This window comes from Hyalella azteca, unplaced genomic scaffold (assembly GCF_000764305.2).
Source record: "Hyalella azteca isolate HAZT.00-mixed unplaced genomic scaffold, Hazt_2.0.2 contig10814, whole genome shotgun sequence".
Taxonomy (NCBI): Eukaryota; Metazoa; Arthropoda; class Malacostraca; order Amphipoda; family Hyalellidae; genus Hyalella; species Hyalella azteca.
Genome location: NW_025940835.1, coordinates 45,229 through 71,692, shown reverse-complemented (window position 1 = coordinate 71,692; position 26,464 = coordinate 45,229). Strand labels below are relative to the sequence as shown.

Here is a 26,464-nt window from a genome sequence, read left to right as displayed (position 1 = left end):
CACCGCTGAATTGAGCTCCAATAGAACGAATGGAAAAAATGAAAAAATTTCAGTGAAGATTTTATACTTCATTGAGTCTATGCTAAATATTGGCCTTGAATTCATGTACTAGTTTTCCAGCCATATTAGTCTCGCAAATTTTTTCCACATTTTTTCAAAGTGATGTTTTAACAATCTCGATGGGAAAATTTTATTGCTACCACTGACGACATTGTAAAAAGTTCAGCTCATTTTTCCATCTCGCGAATGATGATATTATCCGTTATCTTGGCCATTCAAAAATTTCTTATTTGGTGAGATCGGCGGATTTTCCGTTGGCAATTCAGGCAAGAATCGACGACTCAATTCAAGCGCTGATTTTAGCATCTGAATCGGGAATTTTTCTGCCATGCAATCGGCAGCTCGATGGTGGTTTTATCTAGAAGTCATCACGACTTTTATGTGATGGGGTCGCAAATGACGACATTCTTGCTACAATAGCAATCAAATTTTACAACGGAGAATTTTGAAACACTCCAAACAACGAGTCTTCACTCCAGCACGAATGTCGAATAGTAATAGCTTCGTTGATTGTCAGTTCCCACTGAGATGATGAACTAATCGCGATATCGATGAACATAAGTCGCGATGATGAGCTAGTTCGGTTTTACCATTAATTCATCAGTAATTAATCGAGCCTTTAAGCTTGCTACAAGAAAAATATCTTAACTTAATATCTAAGAACTATATTGAAAATAGCTTGCAATTTAAGACTTATTTAATATCCTTATTCGCTCCATTTAATGGCACCAATTTTCTGTTTTTCCCAAAAATACAGAATAAAATGTATTTCCCTAAAATACTAAAAATATACATTTACCATGAGATGTGTCCCTTTGCTGGATCGCTGCAATGATTTTACGGAATCACTGCATTTCAGAGAAGCTTGCTTCCTCATGCGATAAGGAACTAAATTCATGTAAGGTAACTTGTGTTTATTTCCGCATTCTGTGTGTTTTGCACTTTTTGTTTAGCAATGATGAACTTCCCCTTTTCTCCGAAACTTCATGGCTTTCAAGGGTATCATAAACTTAACTTAAACTTTCTAAACTTCTCCTTAGCAAGACTTGTATAATCCTACCACACTTTTATAGAACGGAAGTGCAACAATTGCACAGAGGAGCAAAATTATGCAAGCAAATTTCCTCAGCAAGCAAAGTTCAGGGCGAACAATCGAGTCGAGCATCGCACGGTTGTTGTTGTGGGATAAAGCGTATCGGTCCTCTCCATATCGGCTGTTGTTAAATAAGTACGGTGTAATAACAAATATAAGTAATAAGCCCTGGTTTTAATTAAAGTACGGTGGCAAGAACCGTAAAATTATTTCATATTTTATTAGTCAGTTCTGTGTAACATTTCCTTGGGTGAATATGGATGAGTTAATGACAAGTGATGAAACTCAATTTATGACCAGTGTAAGTATGAAGTAAATGTCCTGTTTAGTGAAATGGTAAGGACTTATAACGAGCCATACAAATTAATTGGTTAAATCTAAATTATTCCAAGAAATGATATCATTTTCTCAATAAAAAAATTCAGTTTTTGAAAAGCTAGAATCTTTTAATAAACTTAGTGGATTTTTTATTTGATTGTTATGATGTTATGTTATTTATCTTAAAAAATGACGAGAACTAATTGTTTATTTTTTTTAATCAAAACGCCTCGCACAGCAGAAGTTCTTCGTTTGAGTGACTGACGGAAGGTTTGAGGTTGGTTAACGAGGAAGCGGGTTTTGAAATGGCTAAGAAATCTGCTTGCTGAGATGATTTGTCTAAGTTTATCTATAAGTGAAGCATATATTTTAATAAGAATATATTAGTTCACAGTCTTTATATATTAAAGACTATGTAGCCAACTTGTAAAAATTGGTTGTTTGCAGGTGTGTGTAAGACTATTTTTGGTTGAAATTTAATTTTTATTGTATCGGGAAAAAATGAAGTTGTCGTTACACTTTTAGGCTCGGCCTAATGATTTATTTAACAAGGACAAGCGAAGAATGAATGGGAATAAGAGCTGTTCATAATGAGGGCTTAAACGTGTCGAGAAGTCGATCTAAACTCCTTACTCTCAATATGATGCAATAAGAACGTTTATGTGTTGTAGTTGGTCAAGATTGATCGCAACAGGATTGATAAAAAAGGCCGTCATGGCTGCTGAGTTGTTGCGTGTTGGCTCAGCGTCGCGTGCTGGGGTCGCTTGGTTATCAATCTGACCGAGCCCTTCGGGGGCGACGCGCCCCCTCCGTCACTGCTATGATGCTGGAGACACATTTAAACCAAAAGAAATCAACGCCGTCTTCATCCCTGCATTGTTCAGCCAGGTGATCTATAGGCCTACTAAGTAACACAGTAAGTATATTTTCTGGTGGAACTCTGGTGTTACTTTATCGACGAGGGATAATAACATTGAATGTTATTAAACGGGGGCTCATTTGCACGAAAAGAAATCAAAGCCGTCTTCATGAATGATCGTAAAGGCCAGTCGCATTTGCCACAGTAACTAAGTAACACAGAAAGGATCTTTTCTGGTGTACCTTTATCGACAAGGGGTAATAACATGGAATGTAACTGAGACTATTGCTGAAACTGGAGAACAAGTGTGAGACCAAGTTCAACACTATTGCTGAAACTCCTGAAAACAAACGAACAAAAATAAATATCTACCAAAAATTAAATTGAGCATGAATATCGTATTAATTATCGGTAACACGGAATTTAATTATTAGAATACTTCTCCAATATATACTCAAGATATTCACGCATGAAAAAACATAGTAACAAACTTAAGACCGAACATTCACAGTTTTTACTTTTCATATTTAGTCAAGAACTTACCGTGCACGTCAACGGCAAACACAATCCTATACTAGCATGGCAGATCCGGCTAAGGGAACGTTCAACATGTTCTAGTACAAACAAGAAAACGCCATCTGTTCATTCCCAATTAAATTATTCGATGACAAGAATCACGATCGGTCCTGCTTGATTATCGCAACGAGATCTTTGGTACGAAGTGCCCGCTCCGTCACTGACCTTGTCCTTTTGATGACAAGAGTCACGATCGTTCCAGCGAACTTTTATTTCCTCGTAATTCTGGTGCGGCTTGAAGAGGAATCGCTTCAGCCACGTTTATCACGAGACCAGTTTTAAAGGTCTGGGTCTTCAAGGTCTGGGTTTCCAAGGTCTGGGTCTTCAAGGTCTGGGTCATCAAGGTGTGGGTCTTCAAGGTGTGGGTCTTCAAGGTCTGGGCCTTCAAGGTTTGGGTCTTCAAGGTCTGAGTCTTCAAGGGGTGGGACTTCAAGGTCTGGGTCTTCAAGGTCTGGGCTCTCTTCAAGATTTGCGTCTTCAAGGTCTGGGTCATCAAGGACTGGGTCTTCAAGGTCTGGGCCTTTAAGGTCTGGGTCTTCAAGGTTTGGGTCTTCAAGGTCTGGGTCTTCAAGGTCCAGCTGGGTCTTCAAGGTCTGGGTCTTCAAGATTTGCGTCTTCAAGGTATGAGTCTTCAAGGACTGGGTCTTCAAGGGCTGGGCCTTTAAGGTCTGGGTCTTCAAGGTCTGGGTCTTCAAGGTCTGGGTCTTCAAGGACTGGGTCTTCAAGGTCTGGGTCTTCAAGGTCCAGCTGGGTCTTCAAGGTCTGGGTCTTCAAGTTCTGGGTCTTCAAGGTCTGGGTCTTCAAGGTCCAGCTGGGTCTTCAAGGTCTGGGTCTTCAAGGACTGGGTCTTCACGGTCTGGGCCTTTACGGTCTGGGTCTTTAAGGTCTGGGTCTTCAAGGACTGGGTCTTCAAGGTCAGGGTCTTCAAGGTCTGGGTCTTCAAGGACTGGGTCTTCAAGGTCTGGGCCTTTAAGGTCTGGGTCTTCAAGGTCGGGCCTTCATGGATCAAATGACGGACTGCAGACCGGCAGGAAAAGAAAGACATATCAATTACGAGAACGGCAAAGGGAAATAATAACGGTAATGTCGGACATTGATTTTGGGAAAAGCAGTCTCACGGCTGGGATTTCTTTTAACTGTTTTTAGTGTGAGAAGCTCTGCTCCACTGCACTTCCAAAATTGACGTAGTTCGGAGAGTAATGATCGTCTACGAAGATTCTTTGACGATTCGGCAGCAAATATTGGAAAATATGGCAAGCATTTTAACTCTTTCTCTGACCATCTTTGTATTATTACAAGAGCCAATAATTTTAGTCATTGTATTAATTATTATTCTCTGACATGGTATCGAATGTCTTTAATTATGTGTGCATTGCCGGTCTTCGACTCTACATACTTTTTATTATTCCTGACTTGATTTTAATAACAAAGAAACTTTTAAAAATGTGAAAAAGCAAATAATTATGCATTACCTATTTATTTTTTTAGCTGTAGAAATTGTTGAATAGCTTCCAAATATTATTTTGAAAAAAGCTTTCGATATCGTTAACTCTGAAGGCCACGTCAGAAGTTCAACAGATTTTGCTGATGTCTTATTCATGGAATAACTTTGAGAGTTAAATTTATATCAGATACCCATGCCTGAGCCTCGCATACACTGACGTGAATTATCTGAGACAGTATACAGTGCTTTTCTTCCATAGATAACGTTAGCACAATACATTTCAAACAGTAATTTTAATTGTTGTGGTAATTAACAACATTAAAAACTGAATTATTAAGGATAATTATTTATAAATAATTATGCATAATTTCTGGTGTAGGAGGCATCCAGGCGCTGGAGGCGATGCTGTTCACCCTTGACCACATCAATGAGCGGCTGCGGCTACTGCCCGACATCACCATCGGCGCCTTCATCCACGATGACTGCGACCAGGACGCACACGGTCTCGAGAAGGCCGTCGACTTCATTAAAGGTCAGATTAAACTTATATAGAACATTTCATTTATATTAAAACTCATTATAAAACTTTGTATTATCTGCCTACATCTAAGGCCATAATGACCTTTTTATAATTGAGAATAAGACTGGTTATTACCTCGCTAAGGTAGACGTTACGTCGAAGGCATTAAGTGCCTTAATTATTATAACTTATAATAACACTCTTCATAAGCTGAAGAAGTTGACGATTTATTTATGGCACTAATGGCCTTATTATACGTGATAATTAGACCTGTTATAAGCAGACTAATGTAGACCATATTGCATGTAAACGGCGCGGAAACTTTCGCGTGCTCTTTCATTTCAGAGGAAAGAATTGCGGGGCAAATTGTGCGAGTGTTTCGGATATCATCCCGGAATGCAGCGGTTGGATTGTCAATTTTAATTTTTAATTTCGCACAGCAGCAGCCACCCATAATTGAAATTAAACACGGGGCCCTCCTCACGTTATTAAATTTTCGTGCAATTTGTATGGTGTTTGTGGTATTAAATTGAGCTTATTTGAAATTAAATGCATGCTGGTGGCAGAACAATTTAATAGTCAAGACGAAATTTCCCATGTAACTGACGATATTTATTTTGCCATCGTTAGAAATTCAGAAAAAATCAGACTTCACCAACGTCCACTGTTGTTCTGTACTTCACTTTATTTTTCTGTACAACTTGATACACAACTGTACTATTCTGTGCATACTGAATTGTACAATTTTGTACTATACTTGTACGGTCCTACAAATAACTGTACCGTACTGTACTGAATATATGTACAATATTATTTACAGTGCAGTATTCTTATTGATTGATTAATAAATCCTGATTAAATTTGGAAATTCGGGATAGGTTGGAAATCAAATTGGCCTGGCAATCTTCGTAGAATCATAATAAGTGTGAATTCAAGGAATTTTGTGCGGGTTCACGGCACTTATTCGTCTGCATCAAATTCCAGTGCTTTTGCAAAGTCACACGGACCATCATTTGCCAAGTCGTTTGCGTCTATTGTTTATATTAAATTATAGTGCTTCATGAAGTGGCTCGGTCATACGTGTACTAAATTAATAATAATATTGTAATGAATTTAGGGGTTTGTTTGGAGGTCATTAAGTGAGTCATATGCTTAATTGAGGTCATAAATTACATTTAAGTTGGCACTCGAGCTGTGCTGCTGCTGCCATTGAGACACAGCATAGAAAAGTTAGAGTTTACCTCGCAATAAAATTATCCTAGAACAAATACAGAAATGTTCAGCCGCAATGGTAATTTTAATAGAATAAACATCCTGAAAATAAAAGATGTAATTAATTGCGATATTCTAAATAAAATGTACAATTTTCTTCAGAATTTTTACCCGGAAGAAAGTGAAAATATGTGCGCATATGTGATCAAAATTTGCTGACGTCGTTGAAATGCAGTAGTGCAGGGCATTCTCTTTTAACTTGTATATTTGGCAACAAAATAAGTGAACTTCTAAACTTCTTGACGCTTGTCCTTCGTTTACTCGTAATCCAAGAACTCGGTTAACTCAGCTACGAAAATTTCTGGAATAATACCTAATTTATTGTAATTAATTTCCAAATAAAATCCCCTATAATATTAATTTAAACATTCTTACTTTATGCGATGCTTTTGAAACGAATATCATATTCGTGGGCAAAAGACTTTGAAAAATTATCCATTCTTTTTAATTTCTGTTCCAAAAACTCTCTTTATTTTTTACTCTGCCATTAAGACTATTTAACCAGTTTTCGTGCAATTTGTATAGCACATTGCATGTGCTATAGGCCTAGTAATCGATCGATTCTTGACATTTCGGAAAAATTCTAGCAATAATAACTAGGTCATAATAGAAAAGGACATTCGCACGTGCAATTCATTTTATGCTAGATTGAGCCTCTATACTTATGGAAGTACATTCTTGACGAATGAAATTTTTGATTTCGTGTTTGTTCGGCAAATTTTTAGGAATATCGTCCGCAACGTGCGAGTGGAGAGGAGCCCTAACAACGACATGTAGATGGGTAGTTTTTCGCCTGCTTACTTCATTTGCGTCCAATTTGGCGCGGAAATTCAGGTGTTGCAAACTCACGTGATCCGATACAATGTAACGTATATTATTGAAAAAAATGTATAAAATAAGACTCAAATTTGAATTTCCATTTTTAGTCTTCTCTGAGCGGATTGTGTGGGATCTTTGCCTGTTTGTGCTGCAGCGCTGCAAGCCTATGCGCTTAAGATGCTAGATATTCATGCATGTAAGCCAGAAATATTGGGCGCTCGCACAATTGGCCAGATGTCACCTGCGATCGTCTGTCTGCCGAAAAAATAACATATGAAGTATGGAATTATATTTAAAATCCCCACAAGTTTTCAAATTCAATCCTTTTGCGTGACGCAGGCGAGTTCTTGAGCATACGTTGCGTTTAGAATGACTTGTAAGTGGTTTAACGAAATTTCTTTAGAGAACATGGAACTACCACCATGGTAGTTTGCATGTTAATTGAAGTGGCTTGATGCAAGAACATCATCGAGTTCTGCCTGGACACGGCCTGCAAGGCGAGCAAGTTTATCACTGTGTTTGAACCAGAATGGAATAGATAATTTACGCGCGTTCGCTTCATGTAAAGAAAGATGAACGTAATGCGCGATATGCAGATCAATGAACAGAGGTTATCTTACTGATAGGAGCCATCAGATAAGTTCACGAACGACATGTTCATCAGTTAAAGTAAATTTGAAGTACACGAATATTTCGAACTTTTGATCCGGTAAATATTAAAATATTATCCCGACTATTTCGAATTCTATGGTAGGAACATGAATAGAAAAAACTAACACTAACTCCTTCCTTGAAACCATTTATAGCATTATTTTTAAACTTTGCTTTCGGCTCGTCCACTTAATGTTAGTTGAGGAGGCTATGTCCAGAGATGACCATTGTTTACTGCATGAAGGCGGCTGCGTTTCACAAGGCCATTTGTTTTTCCTTAAGAAGAACTGATAGAGAAATTCTAGGACTCTTTCAGGACTTTAGCTTCCATCTGTGTGACTCTGAATGGAATGGTCGTTAATATAAATCATTGGTTCTGTAGTCGCCAGTATTTTTTAGGAGGCCTTGACAAAAAAAAAATACAATCACTTTGTTTCCTTCGTGATGTATCCGGCCTTAACTACACATCGGATTTCTCAATGGCACAGGAAAACATATAGAGCAACAACATTTTATTTTTTTTTTATACGTTCTATACTACGGTTTGTGTTTTTCACGTCAGGATCAATAACTTTGAGCTCCGAAAAACGTGAAAAAATAAAATCTAGCAGCATAACTTCTACTTATGATTTCCTTAATCTTAAAAAAATGCTGGCAAGCCGAATGGTGGTGGTTTTCGTTCAACTTATTTTTAAATTTATGGTAATAATGAGCGATTATTGGTAATGACTTCCACCAAGTCCCCATTATTGCTCTGAGGAATTATTTTTTCGGAATATTTAAACCCAAGCGACTGGAGCTGTTTGAGGCAAACTCAATCAATTGGTGACGAATCAATTGTTGGAAACACTTATCTTCCATAAGAGGCATTTGAAAACCTGTTATGTAACAAAATGGTGTAGAACATTGAACTTTTTTAATGCACTAAAATTTAATCGGTATTTTTTAAACGAATATTTTTTGGTGAACAATAGATAAAAAATAAATTGTGTATTGTGCAAACTTGTCGAAGCCGTAGCCCAAATTACACTAACCCACTTCATTAAAATTAGTGCAATCCTAATAACGGAATACATCATAATCATGGAAAAAATTGTTAATTAAATAACGTTTCAAATAACTAAGTTGGCCATAACTCATAAATATATTTAATTTTCGCGGCTCTGAAAAAATTTCATTCATATCACATGTAAGTAAATTCCAATTTAGTGGCTGATGAAGTTTATGGTTAAATTAACATATTTACTCCTTTAAAGACAATAACCCTCGAAACATCGTCCAAGGTAGTACCCACGCAAGCAATATCGATTAATATGTTGGAGGTGAGATAGGAATTTTATATGAAAATTTTAATTTTTTTCATGTGGGCAGTCAATGTGTGTTAGGTGTGTTATTCATGACTAATATCGTAGAACTATTAGTGCAATGCTTATGGTTTTTAATTTATTTTGTAGATGTATATTTTAGTTATTTTTGGGACTCTAGCCCCAAACTCCAGCCCTGATGAAGTGACAGTCTCCCTATTAGATTAGTTCAGATACATATTTTTTTGGAAATATAAACGAAAATTTTTTATTTTATATTCGTCAGCTCATGGGAGTGACCTCTTTGACCACAAACTGAATAATGAAGCAAAGAAGAAGGCGTTGTTTTGTTTTTGTTTGAATGCCTTGCTAAGCCGTTGATTTTCACGGATATGTTCCGAGTGCCTTCATATTAGTTTATTATTATTAGTTTATTTATTATATTATTATATTATTTATTATATTATTAGTTTATTTATATATTTATATTAGTTTATTATTAGCGCCTATTAGACGGATATATTCCGAGCGCCTACTTAGGGAGAGAACTTATTATTGGACGCGCTGAAATTATTCCGTCCTTGAATGGAAACGAATAGAACAGTCAATATCATTTACAAGATTTTATTTGCACGCCTGTCACCTGAGTAGCGCAGTGGCCGACCGGGTCTTTGAGTCTGGAAGGATGTAGAGCAAATACTCGTAATTCAGCGCTGAGAGGGGAAAAAATGGGCAAATTAACTCCTCTCGGGCTCATTGGAAATTCTGTTTTCATATTCATATCAACGCTTGTTATGAATCATGCATGGCAGATATGGATGAAGATAAGAATTAGCTGCTAATTTTGAAATGAAGATCCCTATGTTTTATCTACCTCGATATTTAACTGGTTTAGATTTCAACTTGTGCATTAACTTTAAATTAGCGATAGTGAGATCGTCGGACGACGATTTCCGCAATTTATCCCGTGATAAAGCAAGGCACCCGCTATTTTATCACTCATTTTATCAAATAAATTTCTTTCCACGTTAAGTAGAATGAGTCTTTTAATTATTTGTATTTAATCATCCTTAGCTCTCCTCCTCCATAGCTTTCATTCATATGGAAAGTCTTCTGAGGAAGAGTTTTTTTATTTTATTACTTTAGAAAAGAGGAAAATAAATTCATGAGACGGAAATTTAAACAGTTGAAACAGGACATTAGTAAGTACTGGCTCATTAGTGTCGATGAACTAAATTAGATCATGAAAATAGCATTATGATAAAACAGCTTTTTCCAATAGACTCGCAGGTGTCAATCAATCGCATCGCACGTGTCAAAACAATCTACATGTGCCACAAGTGTCGATCTTGGCTAAAGTGTTTAACGAGATATTGTTCAACATTGATTCAAGTGTTTAAATTATGCTGATGGCGCAATCGCATACCCATAAACCGACTTCAGATACGCAGAACATATTTTTCATTCCAATGTGCAGGACATATTTTTCATTAAAATATTAATAGTGCAAGTAAAAAATGAACGGAGGAAAAACAAGCAAATATTTTGAGTCGAGAAACAGACTCTAACAACTAAGCGCTTAGCATGCGTACATGTAACATTTTTCGTGCTATGAAAGAAGACGTGGGAAAATGTAGGATAGTTTATCGGAAATAATCGAAGTGTTTTAACAAAATTGTTACCTAGAATAATTTGATTGTCAATTACCGGCTGTTCATTAGCACACGTGTAGAAGTATGACTGCAGGCTCAAAATTGGCGACCAATGGTTCTCTCAATCAATCATAACATCTACCACATCAACCATCAATTTGAACATATATCAACCACGGAAAAAACCATCTCGGCGCCTAGTTTGATCACAACTGCATTATGGAGCGAAGACACGGCATATTCTAAAAAAAACACAAAGAAGAATTTCTACTGGAAACTATGCATAATGGAATAAACCCTTATCAGTACCATTACACAATAACAAACGAACATTTACAGCCTAGAGTTGACTACATGAGAAAAGTCACCTTTGTAACTATCTCGAGGCACATTCCTCCTACGCAAGTAATACGGCCATATACTTCAATAAAAATTAAGCATCCTGGTAGTAAATTTTCAACAATCCGAGCCTGCTTGTCGCACTTTTTTGTGATTTCACTAAATTGAGGAGTTGAACCTCAACAATTAAATAAAGGCGATATCTGAAATCCACCGTTTGACCCGGAAATATTGAACTCTGGCAACGATTTTCGATCAACAATTGGATAGGAAAATTAGCAATTAGTCAATTGAAGAATGCACGACAGAATGAAGAATATAATTATTCGAGTTCAATTTTTTGCCAAATAATGCACTCTGCATCCGGAAAAAAAATAAACATTGCAAAGATTATAATCATAAAATTTAAAAAATATAACAAATTTGACATTTATAGCGGCGGTATCAACAATACAAAGCAGTATATAGTTCGAGTTTCAGAACAGTTCGAAAATTGACCGCGAAAATCTTACATGCGAATTGAAGATCGACTCATAAACATGGAAAGCCGAAAACCAACAAGCTAAGTTCTTCGAAACCTTGGACGTGCCCAGAGGAATTGGAGGCTTGGAAGCGCATGTTGTGAAGAACCTTCCATGGCGACCTAAGACGATAGTTGCGGCACTGAGGCAAGCAGTACGAATGACTGCTGCGAATGCATGAAACAAAGTTGCTGCCTATCCGAAGATTCCTGCCAAGAAAGCACCTCTTTTTCATCTCGTTCAAGTTCTCAAGAAGATGAAAGCGACATGAGTCGGTCTTGTAACGTGTGCAGTGCTGCCTCTGGAAAATTGAGATCCGAGACTAAGTCTTCAAGCATCAGCTGTAAGAATCGAAGCTTGAAGTGTATTAGTTCAACTGAGGATGAATCAGACCGTTGCTCAACCTCTAGCGAAACCTCAGTTCGTGCAAGGCAGCGTTGCTCTTCTAGGAAGCCTACCTCGGAAAGGTACGAAATTTGCTCAACCAAATCTGAAACGAAGTCGTGTCCAAGCTCAACGAGAAGTAAGAAAAGTTCAGAAAGCTCAACCTGCGCTCCATCAAAAAGCGAATGCAGTTGCTTGTCCTAGACTTATTCAAGAGCATCTTCTTCTAGCAGCAAAGCATGCACTTCTGAGCCGAAGTCCAGCGTTTCGTCGGGCAACACGCAATGTAAATCTTCAAGAAGCAAATCTACATCAGTATAGGAGAGTCCATGCAACTCGACTCGGTCTGAAGATAAAAGTTCTTCGACAGTTTGCAAGTCCACTGATGACCAGGGAACTAACTCAAGCACGGGAGCCTCTTCAAATTGTAAATCAAGTTCGAGAAGTAACGTTTCCTCGAAACGCCAAAGCTAATCCTCAGCAGACTCCTGTGACAAATCAAAGAAACTGAATTCAGCATCACGTAACAGAAAAATCAGGAATAGATCAGAACGCACAAAGAATTGTAGCTCTCGGCTGCACGAGTCTACTGAGTCTGACGATACGAAGAGCGCGATGAAGCGTAGCTCATGCTCTTCTGAGACCAAAAAATCTTCAGGCTCCAGTAGGAAAGAGGTCTAGAGCGACTCGTCAGATAAACCGACTCGATCGACGACGGAAAATGGTTCGTCTCAAAGAACTGCTCCGAAATCGAGATCAGTTACGGGAACAACTTCAACATCAAGTAATTCATCGAGCAAGAGCATGGCTGGTGACACAGATTCCACCTTTTCGTCCAGCAGTCAGACTACAGACTCGAGTTCAACGACAAGCCAGAGCTCTGGCACAGCCATTTCGACCTCAGAAAGAAGCAACTCTGAATTTAGTTCAGCAACCGCAAGCCGAGGTTCAACGGACTACTGCGCGTGTACAAAAACTGCAAGCACTTGTACTCAGAGCGACTCTGAGGAATCATCCTGCAAAGCGGGCTCCTCGAGCACAACAAAGTCGGAGGAGCTTGATTGTTGGTGCAGGAAGTTTAACTTCTTCACAATGAACGGCGCCACACGCGGAGGAAAGTACTGATGAGCCGGGGAGCATCAATAACCTTTCAGAATAAATTTTTGATTTCAGGAAATGTGATTTGTGAACGGATGTAGATCAAACTTCTTTTTGTTTGATCTGTAATAAAATTATGTAAAATGATTAATAAATTCTTTTCCTTTTAAGGAGAATCAAAACAACAAGTGAAGTGACGGTTCTACTAATGCGTATGGAGTCTATTAAGTTAATAATGTTAATGTTACGATCCCGAAACTCGTCTAGACTCGATCGTCTTGGAATAGTTTCTCGAAATGAACGGGACCAGACGATAAATATGTCGTAAAATACGAGACATAGGTTAAAAATTGTTTAAGAATAAAGTAATGTAACGGGATGATAATTGAGTCCCTGAATTTCAAACTTGAGTCCCGGATGTATGAAGCGGGATGAGTCCCGTTGTTTGGAACACTTAAATTAATCGCGTATCGTAGTTATTCGGTAAATTTTATAGCATCAGCTATATCTATTGTTGCTCGTTCACGGGTCCAAATGTGGCAGCCAGTACTGCATGAGTTCCACGACTGGCCACCATTAGTTTCATGGGCCAGTAAGCTAATATAAACGAGGTCATTAGTGGCTTCAAGTATTTCCTGAAGTATGGCTGGCAGTGTGTGTCTTAAGAGCTCGCATTAAGTTGATTGATAAAAAATATGCGTTTAAAAATTATTTATTAAAGACAATACTCCTAAAGAATACAGTGTTCCTGATGTTGCACATCTACAACGAATTTCTAATTTTGATTCCATAGATTAAAAAAAGTAATTTTTAAATTTTCTTTTAACATATGAAAGAATTTAAATTTTCAAAATTATTTATTGTGTCAATTGATTCATGCATTGTCTCCGACTTTACGCAAATGTGCAAAATTTCAGATCGATTGGACAGGTAGAAGTGTGTTGAATATCGATTATAAGATTCATAGAAAACAAAATTATTTTTTTAATTTTTCTAAATTAAAAAATATTTTAAATTTTTAAAATTATATATTCTTTCAATTGATTCATGCATTGCCTCCGACTTTATGCAAGTGTGAAAATTTCAGATCAATTGAACAGGTCTGTGTGTTAAATATCGATTATAAGATTTGTAGCAGACAAACAAACAAGAAGTGAAGTTAAAGAAAAGTATTGTAAAAATGAGAGTGGAATGATGAATGTCTATTAGGTTTGATGACGGGACATGGCGTGAGAAAAATATGGGGAATGAAATGTGAATGGTTGAAGGATGTACATTGACACAAACGGTCTGGTATGAAGAATCGAGGTTAAATTAGTATAAACGATGTTCACCGTCTTTCATGAAGCAACGGGTTAAAAAGTTTTTACGACTTCCTCCGTTCGACATAGAAAAGGATTAATATTAAATGGGTTGGACCGACGTCTCACACAGAGCTTCGTAGATCGAGCCACGATAATCAAGCAGCTCCGGTTACAACTCGACTTCGATGCCTGATTTTCATGTTCCTCATATTCGTTTTGTTGCTAGAGGCCCGCTCGTGTCTGAGTATTCTACCACATTTTAAGGAATATTGCGCTACAGCGCTACACTTGCTTTGGTGCCGCATTTACAGCTATATACCATCTCTCTCTCAGCTACCATGCTAACATACTTTACTTCTATTTTTCTTAAATGATACAAACACTCCAGATAGATTTTTGAGCTTACGAGTTTAAATTTTTAACACTATTTACATTGCATCATTATATTCAAATTCTTTGCCAATATATAATTGAAGTTGTTTATGTCAATCAATTTTGCGTTCTCACTAACAAAACTTAGCGAAATTTTTCACAGCAGCCGCATTGATTTCTTTCATCTTGATAATGTAAGCGCAAATTTCAACTATAAATAAAAACCTTCTCATACTCATCCCGTCATCGTATTCCTCCCTATCACCAGAGGGTACGCGACTTCCTAAAACCCCATCACAGCTGGGGCCCCGGTTGCCCCGTGGCCCGCCAACGATTCGGTGAAGTCGTGCGGCATACCCCAGAGGAGCTAAGACTCAAAACTCGCGTCTCAAATGGCACCGTCGACATATCCGACCAGTAGTGCCCGTAGCTTCATGCCAGTGACGAGCCTCCATAGGTAGCAAGTCTTTGTCGAGAACATTTGTTGTCTGTAACAAGCTTTTTCTGCTCTCGTAACTTTTCATGTACCTTATTGAAGTGCAACGATTAGGTTTTTGTCGTAGGTGTGTAATTTTTTACTTCTATTTTCGTCAAGTCAATGTCTTCATTGTTCATCGAAAGTTCTTATTTTAAGATGGAGTTTGTATACTGCCGTAGAAAAGTGCGTTTCATTCGTTCTCAGCTTTGTACTTGTGAACGACTGATGCTATTTTTTCATTAAAATTACGTTGTTCAACTTCAAGTTTACACTACTCATTAGCTAATTTTACTTAAACATCAGTGAAAACAGTTTATTTCTTACGCAGGGGTTCTTGACTAACCACTGGTCACTCCTGTTGAAAATTGACGCCAGCATTAATGACGGCCACTTGCCGATATTCGGCGCGTGTTCGCTGCCACAGCGCGGGGTAGTGCCGGAAATACCAATTTGGACAGCTGTTAGTACTCCAATTTTTGGGTTGAATCGTCGCCACATCGAGACGTGTCACGGCTACTGCGGCAGCTGGCAGCACCGGTGAGGTATATACGAGGCGCTCTCGGTGACGGTTGTAGGCATGGGGTAATAAATCAGTGCGGTTTTATTGGCAATGGCCTAAACACGGCCGTCTCATTAGTTTCGTAAAAACGCCATCCATGTGGTCCGTGCGCAATTTGAGATATGCGCAGGTGAAATATATGCGTATATGTGAGACATGCGCAAGTTATAAGTAAAAATTTTCTCTTAAAAATATATGGGTATTATATAACGAATGATCGCACATTACATTAATACATGTATTACAGCTTTATTGTAATATCATGTGAATTGCTATAATATTGACAGAATTTTCCAATAAATCTTTTTGCTTGTCCCGTTTACGTTGTCCTTTACCCATTTACCGAAACATCGAGATTATATCGGCGATTTCATCGTATGCATCTTCGTTCTAATTAATTCGCTGTTCAATGTTAATAAAATCTCGGATCATGAACAAATTTAGAATATATAATATATATTTAGAAAACTTCCCGGTGTGTGTTGTCGGAATTTTCAATTAAGTGAAAAAAAAAATATGGAAAAATATATGTTCAGATTTGAAATGCCTAGCTCCTTATCGAACCCGGTGGAAGTCTAGTAGCTTCTTCAAACTATCGCCAGTCATGAAAAGATCCGGTCAAATGACACGAGTTTAGATCTATGAACAAGACACGAAATGGAAAAGAATCGGCGACAGGCCACATCAGGCCTACACTTCAGAGCCGACATCACTATGTTATGTTATGTTAAGTAGGCGATACAAAAATCGCCTGCAATGCAAGCTCGCCACTAGGATCGCTTTGTTGTCTCGTCCGTTTATTGTCATAATGCAAGTTCTACAATAGGCATTTTACAGAGGCATGTAGAGGGCATTATTATACACAAAATGTGATATTCGTCAAACAACATGAGAGTCTACATTAATAAAATGATACTTTTGAGATCTTCTCAAACAAAAAGCACTGAGAAACTGTGGCGAACGAGTGGAGTGTACCAAAATACGGATGAGTGTCCTAAATGTGTGACGCTTGTGAATGAAATGCACAAGCTGACAGATTTTTACCAACTGATCAGTAAAATGGAAGACCAAAAAGACTGTAAAGTTTACTATAGATATTTATCAAGTATGAAACTTCAAATGTGAAAAGTTTGCGTGTTGTTCGCCGGTGTGCATGGGACTCATTCTGACTGTTACATTGAAATAGAATTTTTATTAATCGAATCGCTATACGGAACTCAAGCAGAGGTATGGAAAACAGGTAAACACGTTTTTCAACGTTTAATTTTATAAAATAAATTGAAGTATATGTATAAATTAATTGAATCTAAAAAAGTCCTTCATGTACATCACAATCAACTTATTGACTACAACTAAAAAATCATGGGAAACGTGAATCATGTACAAAATTGATATAATGAGAAATATTCGCAAAGTCTGTAAAATAATTACAAATTGCAAAATAATATTATTGTGATTTTCAATCTGCCTCAATAAAATATAACCTTCAGATTGAGATGACGGGTATCTTATTAATTTACAAACTTTTCATGCACAGAAAAATTTCCTTATGCTCAGTACCTGAATGTTTTTAGCCGTACAATTGCACGTGACCTCGGTTTAATCAGAATATGTTGAAATGAAACTGGTTATTTCATTTGTAATTATTATTATATTATTTTCGCACGATACCATATTAGTGAAGCAACATCCTTATCTAGAAATTTTATCATTAGATTATAAACGTATTGACAACTAAATGTGTAATTACATTTAAATGGGATTATTGTAAGGAAGCTAGCGTTGTAACTCTTGACTGCTGGAGAATTGTTGTGAAATTCGAGCATATCAGAATATTTCACCTCAAAAATATTCTTGCCGGTGCCAGCCTCGATTTTTACTGTTATTTGTTTATCATAAGGAATTACACATCGCAGCTTCTTCAAGTTCATTCAAATTACAGGGCATGTCGGAAAATAACGACTCTTGCTCAACATCTGAAAACTCTATCCTACATACTATTCTCTCGTTCAACTGTTTTGGGAGGCAATGCCCAGTGTAGTTTATAAACGTATTATGACATATCATGCTATGTATATTATGATTCATATTATTCTTTAAATCATTCGTATTATTGCGGCAGTGCAGAGTGAAAAATGTGATGAAGCAGGTTCTCGTCACGGCTGTCTCACAGCACTAGATTTGCTCCTAGTTCCGCCCACCGAACACTGGCAAACTTCTGCGCGTACGAGATACAAGACGAAGGATATCAAGGTGAATGTGACGGCTAACCAAGCGCCAATCATTGCGAATATAATGAAGTAAAATGTTCCTTCAATGTTGTAGTTCAAATCGAGGCCGTTAAAGCCAGTTTGGCAGTTCGGGGGCCTGTAGTCAATGTCAGAAATGAACTGGAATGACAGACAAGTTTGACGGAGGCCATCTGTCAACATGCAAGCGACAGCCAGGGCTATTGCAAACGAGACCAAGTTGAAAAACAGCAAGCTAATGCTGAACGATCGTCTCGTGTAAAAACTGGAGCTTTTGCGTTTTGACCGCCAGTAAAACAACAGCCCTCCATGGATAAAAACGAGCGTGAGGGCTATCGCCATTATGATGACTGGTAGATATGCAGACAAGTAACACGGAATCATGCTTGGGTTGCCCCACAGTCTGTCATGTTGGAGGTTGGATTCCACATACAATGGACATTTGTCAGCGTGCCAGTCCCAATTTCGGCTCACGATTGCCATAGGCACGGTTGTGAGCAGACATGCGCAGATCGTAAGAAGTTGCAAAAGACCACTCCACATCTCTAACTTACCCCGCTTCGGATCTTGAGACAGAGTGGGCAGCGGATCGTCTGGCACTACTTTTTTATCAGCAAAAGTCAAATCGTCTAGAACGATTGTCGATTTCATCTTCTTCATTTTTCCCGGCATTATTTCTAAATTCTCTACTTCTGGTTCTTCTCTGGTTGTGCCAACTATTGTGAGGGCATCAGTAGATTTGGCTTTGTGCATTTTTGATTGATTTCGTACCTTCGCATTCTCCTTATCAGAAGAAAGTTCATCGCTTCTGAGATTTACGGTTGATTTGAATTGTCGGCGTGAATTTGCAAGTTCTGAGTTATGAATAGGAGATTTTCCTTCATGAAGCGGTTGACGGAATTCTCGCATTTCATGACTGTCAAAGCCTCTGTTCTGATTTACATGATGTGAATTCCAGGATGGGGCTGTTCTATGCACATCAGTACCACTTTCCGTGAAGCCATTTTGACTGATCCCGTGAGAGAATGACAGATGCTGGTCATGAGCATGGCCGCATTGGACTCCAGTGCAGACCTGATTCTGCCACCCTTGTGGTTGGGGTGCATGAGATGAGGAAAAGTTTTGGCCAAAGACGAGACCAGTTTGACAGTGACAGCTATTCATCATTGGCTGATGGATGTTGCAGCTTTGCTGTCCATTTGTGTGATGACTGACGTTAGGAGCGGCAGGTAATCCTTGAGAGCCACCACAAGTACATAGTGATCCACCTTGACAGCTTCCTAAATTCATGTTTGATTGGAAATTTTGGGTGGAGAGCGGAGATCCTTGAGACAGGGGAATAATATGTTGTGGATCCGCTTTCGAACGTGGTGAATTTTGGACTGGGATGTTTTTAGGAGGAAGTGGAGGGGGGCTGAAAATTTTTGGAGGTCGTTCAGGAGGAGATTTTAAAGGTAACAATGGTTGTCTCTCTTCTGCATTCATGTACGTTCCGGTTTCATTGATCCATTTGTGACTTGGCGCTGTTTCAAAATTAGTTATCGGCTTGCCGTTCACTTTTGAGTTATGCATATCTCGAGGCATGCTGGTGTGTTGGGCTAAAGTTTCGGTCGGTCTTTTCCATGGTTGATCATCTAGATCAGTTCCGTCATCAGATGAATCAAACGCTGGGACTGTGCTTGCAGAATCATCCAATGCTTTTCGTGCTTGGTGTGGGACACTAATGAATTGCATGGGTTTCTTAGTGACTTGATTCTGGGTCTTTTGACTGATGGTCAGCAGTTGCTCCCACTCTGACTCTCTTCGGACGAATTTAGCATCTGACATATCAGAATTTCCAACGTTACCATGCCGGCTGCTGTTATTGTTTTCAGTGGATTTCACGGAGGAACCAGCAAATGCCCCATTTTTCTTAGGCTCGATTTTAAATGAGGCTTCGGCTGTACTTTCACTAGTACCTCTACTGCGTGTGTTGACTGATTGATTCTGACGTTCCTCTGATGCATTGAGTGAGAATTCATGCGATCGCTGACGATGAGTGGTAGAAGGTAAGTTTGTTACTCTCGTGTCGGTAGAATCGTCGTCAATGGAACTTGAAGAGCTGCAAACAGCGTCCGTGGATTTGTATCTTTTTGGTGCTCTGTTGCTAAGCTGATCGGTACTTTTTTCTCTCTTTCTAGAACGTTGTTCTTGGTATATCTCATTGTCAAGAGCAACAAACTCATCATCGAAATCAAGGTCTCCCATACTCACACTTTTTCTTCGGTTTATCTTAGACGAGGAGGAACAAACGCTAGATGTGCGGCTGCCATTCCTCGAAGGAATGTTAAGTCGATCTCTGGATTGAGATCTCGATAGGGAACCTGACCTCGATTTAGACAATGACTTTCTTGCACGCGCGGGGCTCCGCTGTGGATCGAAAGGCTTGATGATAATGCCGAAGCTACGGCGACGAGGTACGAAGACTTCTTCAGTGACAGATGGCGGGGACGCAGCGGTTGTAGGGATGAGGACTCGATTGCTTCTCCGGCCTCGCGGAGTGCTTGGAGATCCGGAGCCAGGCATAGTGACTGATGTCCGGTCTGTAAAGAAAACATGACTACACTTTAACTTCAGATCTGGCTGCATAATTAGTAAAGAAGAGCGTCAAGTTGAAGAGGTATATTGGAACATTTACTGTAGAGATTATAAAGGGGAAAGATTTTCCGATTACAGTTCTACATAATTTGAGCGAAGAAATAATAATACACGCTAAAAATTACATTTTAAAGACAACACTTCTAAAGAATCCAGTGATTCCAATGTTACAGATGTACAATGAATTTCTAATTTTATTTTCGAATATTAAAAAATTAAAATTTCAATTTTTTTAATATATAATTTTTTTTTCAAAATTATTCATTCTGTTAATTGATTCATGCATTGCCTCCAATTTCACACAATTGTGCAAAATTTCATATCAATTGGACAGGTAAAAGTGTGTCAAATATCAATTACAAGATTTGCAACTGACAAAATTATTTTTTCAGTTTTTTTAATATTGATAATTTTTTTGTTCTTAAAATTATTCATTTTGTCATTTGATTCATGCATTGTCTCCAACTTAACGCAAGTGTGCAAAATTTCATATCGATAGGATAACTAGAAGTGTGTTAAATTTCGATTACAAGATTTGTAGCAGACAGACACACTAACAGACAAACAAGAAGTGAAGTTAAAGAGAAGTGTTGTAAAAAAAATGCGCAAGATGACGATGTAGTACGCAAATATCCAGACATGATTGTGAAATTTCAATGCAATGAAAATATGTTTTCAGCTGGAATAAAAGATTTTCTACAGTTTTTCAACCCCGCAGAGCGCATCGTTAAATGTTGTAAAAAAAATTCGAAATATTTTTCACGCATGACGAATTACCGGATTTAATATTCTGACGGAAAACTTCGTAGCAGTAGACAGTGTAATTCTACCTAACAATTTCTCACCAAACCTCAAGCCACGTGTAGAATATCATTGCTACATTCCTGGTAGAAAAGCCAGAAGCCTCTTGTAGACCCAATCGAAATGTGATTTTAAAATAGAAAATATGCGATTGTCTTGCGTAAAAAATGCTCTTCTTGCTTCAGTACTTTGGTTACATTACCGCAAGTTGAAAATTACGACAAGGTATTTGAAAATTTTCGGCAATGACATATAAGTGGTGACACCAAGGCGGCCCTGTGGTTACAATTCAGAGCAACAAGATAGGAGCAGAGAGGTGCATGCAGGTTCGATCCCAGCTACCTGTGACAGTTCTGGTCAAATCGGCAAGGATGCCGGACGGTAGCAAAGCAGAATTGGAGCAGTAAGTTGCGTGTTCGAGATCGTAACAAACTAAGAATCATGTTCAGCGATGTTAAGAATCTGCGACAGACCTACGGCCTAATAAACGCTGTAACCGCTATATTATATTGTATCATTATATAACTCGTTAAACGCAGAGTCAGGATGCGACTATGCGACGTTTGTGAAGTTATTATTATTTAGTTATCTATAGAAAATATGTCACCCCACTTTCTGTGTGCAATATTAAGTATGTTAAAAAACGATCGCTTGGAGGGATGACTGACGCAATTTTTAATTCGTAAACTAGACTTTCACGCACAATACGCCTTGGCTAAACATTTTAAACTCATAATTTGCTTTTTAATTCCAAGCGAAGATGCTCCAATGACTTGGTTATTCGAGTCTGATAATAAATGTGAGAATAATATAGCAAATGAGCGTATTTCATGAATAAATTATCGCGTAAAACGACGTACTTGGTCGTGGCGACATTCTTCCCTGCCAAATTAATGAACTTACACAATGGAAATGAAAATTTTTTAGTGTATCACCTGTACTAAAAAAATACACCCCGTATTTTTCCCAATTGAAATAATTGAAGAAAATCCCTGCGAGCGAGTGTTTTTGACGTGGAACTTGGTGATAGGGAAGAATGGTTGAGTGCTTTACAGGGTTCTTCAATTATAATTCTGCAATTCAATTATTAATTACTAAATGATCTTGGCCAATTCACAAACAGTTTGAAATTTTAGAAAATATATTTGGGTACACAACAGTAATGACAACTTTACTCATGTAATTTATAACTGGAGGGGAAAGTTTAAAATCCGGTAAAATATTTTTAACTTCAATAATCCAGTATTTGGGATTCCACGAATTTGTTTTATAGGCTGGCAATATTGGTGGGCGTGACGTGTAAACAATTGCAATGTTAGTTCCGTAAACGTATACATGAAAATTATTTAAACATATTGACTGAAAAAATTACAGTAATTAGAAATCAGAAAGTCTCGATTTCTCTCACAAGTTCTGGCAGAAATTCCGCTCGCGCTCAATTTCTCGCTTCGATGAGCAAGCTATCGTGGACAAGGAATCTTAAGTCACCAGAAGCGCAAAGCTCATCGAAAATTTGCCCGCAGATCACGTGTGACGCGACGGTAATAGAACTGGGAATGCGCTTCTCGAATCATTTCATCTTTGTCCAAAACTAATGAAGCTAGGAGTGAGATTTAAAGCAATTTCAATGAATTGCATTCAGTTTTATTCAAGACTGACATGCCCACTAATTTCTCTTATTCAAGAGATATTAGAAGTATGAGAAACTTTATTTTGAAGAGAGACTCATCATCATTACTTTGCTACGCAAAAAATTGCAATATTTAATGAGTAAAAGAGAAAGAGAATAAATGGAAAATAAAGGAAAATTTTCAAGTTCGAAATGTATGAATTTAATTTAGAACGATTGTTTTAAATCTTTTCCTTTTTTTTTAATTTTCATGCAGCGCAACTGTGGCTCTGATCATTCTGTTCAAAAGAAATGGCTAAAACAAAAAGCTGAAACTATTTCACTCGCTTGGCCATCCAATGATTGCTCATGAATTGTTTAGTAACCAAAGTCACTGGCGTGAACAAACACAATGTTAATTAACTCACCCAAAATTATATGATGTAAAAGCTGGCCTCTAGATGTATTCTAAAAGGTTGTAAATTGGTTTGAAGCTTAACTTAAGAATGAGCTACTAAATCCTATACAACTAATGGCAGAAATTTTATCCTCGTGGTAAAGTAATGGCTCTGTTATTTTTCCTTGAAATTAAAAAGTATAATGTGGTTACGGCCCGGCTTTAAGAATTGAAATTAATTTTGCTGTCCGTTATTGTAGGAAACTTAACGAGAGCTCCTCAAGAACATTCCTGCTTGAACAAAGTTCGAGATAAGACTGGGTCCACATCCGTGAGCTGTAGGGTCCTGAAGGCTTACTTGTGTCTTTATCAGCGCTTATCATCGAACTATCATAGCGTTAACTGCGGCGCGCTCCACTATCAGTTGATAAGCCAACAACAAAGAGCGTTTCTCGCACGACTCTACACCATCCGTACTCGAACTGTGAGTAATACCATCCTCGATGAGTAATAACATTGATGACTTGGTAATAAATTCATCGCTGAATGCTGTCATTCTACCGGAACTAGGGTTGCTCCTCAATCGCATTTTAGATTTGTAATTTATTGATTACTTCGTAAAAGGAATGGTTATGCATATAATATGACGAATTTAACTTTGAGGGTATTGAAATCACAATTTTTTGCTTATCAATAGAGATGAATGGTTTATTTATAAAAATAAGTGAAAAACGAATGTCTAGAGCAGAAATTCGGCAAACGACTTCGGCAGCGTCGTCGTCAGTACATGAAATCGATGGGAGAATTGTCCCACATTCGAAGCATCCCGCAAAAATTGCATTTGCATTTCTTTACAAAATCAAACACTCTGCTTTGCGACGTTGCTCTCCGGCCCTTGTAATCGTGACTGCAAATCACAATTTTTTTTGCATGTATGAATTTTTCAATGACATTAAAACATGACATTGAATTTCTTAGATTTAGGTTCAAAACATTCTCAACGCGACTAGTTAAATTATTTCGTTATATCCTTCCTATACGAGAATGTTTGACCTTCGTTTCTTGTGCGTTATAATTCCGGGCAATTTTGGAATCCAATTCCCGTCATTCCAATGATATCTAATCCGATAAATAGGAATAGAGCTTATGAATTCTAATTAAACGACGAACATTTTAGTTTGATTTCAAAATCTTTAAAAAATTAATTTTCATCTTTTAAGCTATAATTATTTTAACCAATTGCAAAACAAAATTGAATTTTTGATCGAATTCTTCACTCCCTTTTCTCCGATCTTTTCGTATTTTCCCGCAAAAAAATTAGGTCTGGTAATATCTCAACACGATAAGCATCGAAGATAAGCGTTCATCAAACAGTCCTTATATTTTTATGTTACCGGGCGTCAAGCACACACAAAATCCAAAATTGTATCAAATATATATAAAATAACTAGAACGACCGCATACCTATTGTGTACCTGTCTTCTCTCAATTCGCAAATGTCAGAATCGATAGAATTCCATATTGGCGTTATATTTAAAATGTAACAGCCAGGAGAAGATTGGATCGGTAATTTTAGTTGTAGTGCTTACTGCAGCGATGTCGCAAAATCCAATCACGAGTTTTGTCCAGCATCTGGTGCCGTTATAAAACGACATTCATGAGCCATAAAGTTCCTTATGTCACTCTGCACGATCGATTTAAACTGCTGGAAGCCTTCATATTAAGAATTTAGCTCGACCTGCACCGCCATCCCTCGCTCGATACAAGCAGGCATGCAGCACCGTGACCTTGCTCTTGCTATGAGCCGCCGTCTCGCCTTCACGAGGTCAGTCTTTATTGCATGATACACGCGACTGTGAACTTTGCTTCAGAATTGAAAATAGAACGAAAATCTCAAGCAGTCATTCTAAATTTATTTCACATAATCATTAACGATGTTAGGGAATAGTATAAATTTATTCATATGTTTAGCAACAATTTTTCCATTTTCATTCAGACTTTCAATTCCGCAATTTAGGTCTTGTATACATTCAGGATTTTAGTCATTCATGTTTTAGACTTTAGCTGGAGTGGACTACAGGGGCACAACGCAATTGTAAATACGTGTTTTACCAAATGTATTGTGAATAATCCGTGTTTTATATGTACTGAAAACCTTTCCTGACCGTTTAAGAAAATGATTAAGAAGTAGTTCCCCAGCAACGATAACTTAAATGTATTAAAATGCAGTTTTTTTAAGTTCATAGTGGTTCGGAGTTCCTCGAGCCCTATTTAAAATTAAGTTTCATTTATGAGTCCAAGGGCAATAATGCTTCACTCAGTATAATACGTGTATCACATGCAGGAGCTATAACTCATTCTCGTCCTAATTTGTAGGCATTTCAAGTGCATAATAAATGACAGCTCGATGCGAAGTAAGTGAAAGCTTCTCTTCATGACTTACGAGAACCATTATGTGCTGGGATATGGAGGTTCTTCACGAATGCCGACACGCGGTCATATGAGGTGTCTTTAGTGATTTATGTTTGAGTATTTGTACCAGATGTTCTGGCATCATCGACCCAACTGCAGGAGGGATCTTTTTCAAGTTTCGAGCAAAATGTTATCCATCGAATAGTAGAATAGCTGCGTAGAATAAGTTGATAGTTGCGTTATAATAGACATTAATGTGTTGCTAGAATTATTGTTCAAATATGTGTTAATTTGCAGAAGCAAGGAGTCCATCCAACGATCCACTTCCCATCTGTCTTCCTGAACTCTACTTTAATAGGCCTGCGATTAACATGCTTCTGTTTCATTATATTCAGGTATTATAGAATTTTCAAGTCAGAAACACTGGAAGCGGATGTGAAATTTATTTGATACACTGGAAAAAATTAAACGTATCCATGTTCTACGCGGAAGGATCCTTGCAGAACGCGTTAGCTGCGGAAGGAGGTTTATAGTACAATAATTTGTAACTTCATGCTGCGTCAGTCAAGGATAGAAGTTACGTTACCTTTGACCGACGTAAGCTGATGTGTTTAACTTGCAGCTGCCTTAAATAAATTAGATAGGAAGGCATATGATTAGGGAGACAACAATTTTTCATGGTGAAAAAACCGAATTAAAATTATTCAACGACAAATCTCGCATGTTAGTATTAACA

General features: G+C 37.9%; 2 protein-coding genes across 2 annotated transcripts; both read right to left on the bottom strand.

Annotated features, from left to right (window-relative positions):
* Positions 1–3,184: 3,184 nt before the first annotated feature.
* On the bottom strand, positions 3,185–3,951 carry LOC108682632 (periaxin-like). Its single transcript, XM_018171834.1, has 2 exons — positions 3,655–3,951; positions 3,185–3,520 (listed from the first exon to the last, which is right to left on the bottom strand). The coding sequence occupies exons 1-2, from the start codon at positions 3,949–3,951 to the stop codon at positions 3,185–3,187; spliced, it is 633 nt and encodes a 210-aa protein (XP_018027323.1).
* A 12,972-nt stretch (positions 3,952–16,923) lies between these two features.
* LOC108682637 lies at positions 16,924–23,615 on the bottom strand. The gene is made up of 2 exons (XM_018171841.2): positions 23,348–23,615; positions 16,924–20,454 (listed from the first exon to the last, which is right to left on the bottom strand). Exon 2 carries the CDS (start codon positions 20,435–20,437, stop codon positions 17,780–17,782), a length of 2,658 nt encoding a protein of 885 aa, XP_018027330.1. The 5' UTR covers positions 20,438–20,454; positions 23,348–23,615; the 3' UTR covers positions 16,924–17,779.
* Positions 23,616–26,464: the final 2,849 nt, after the last annotated feature.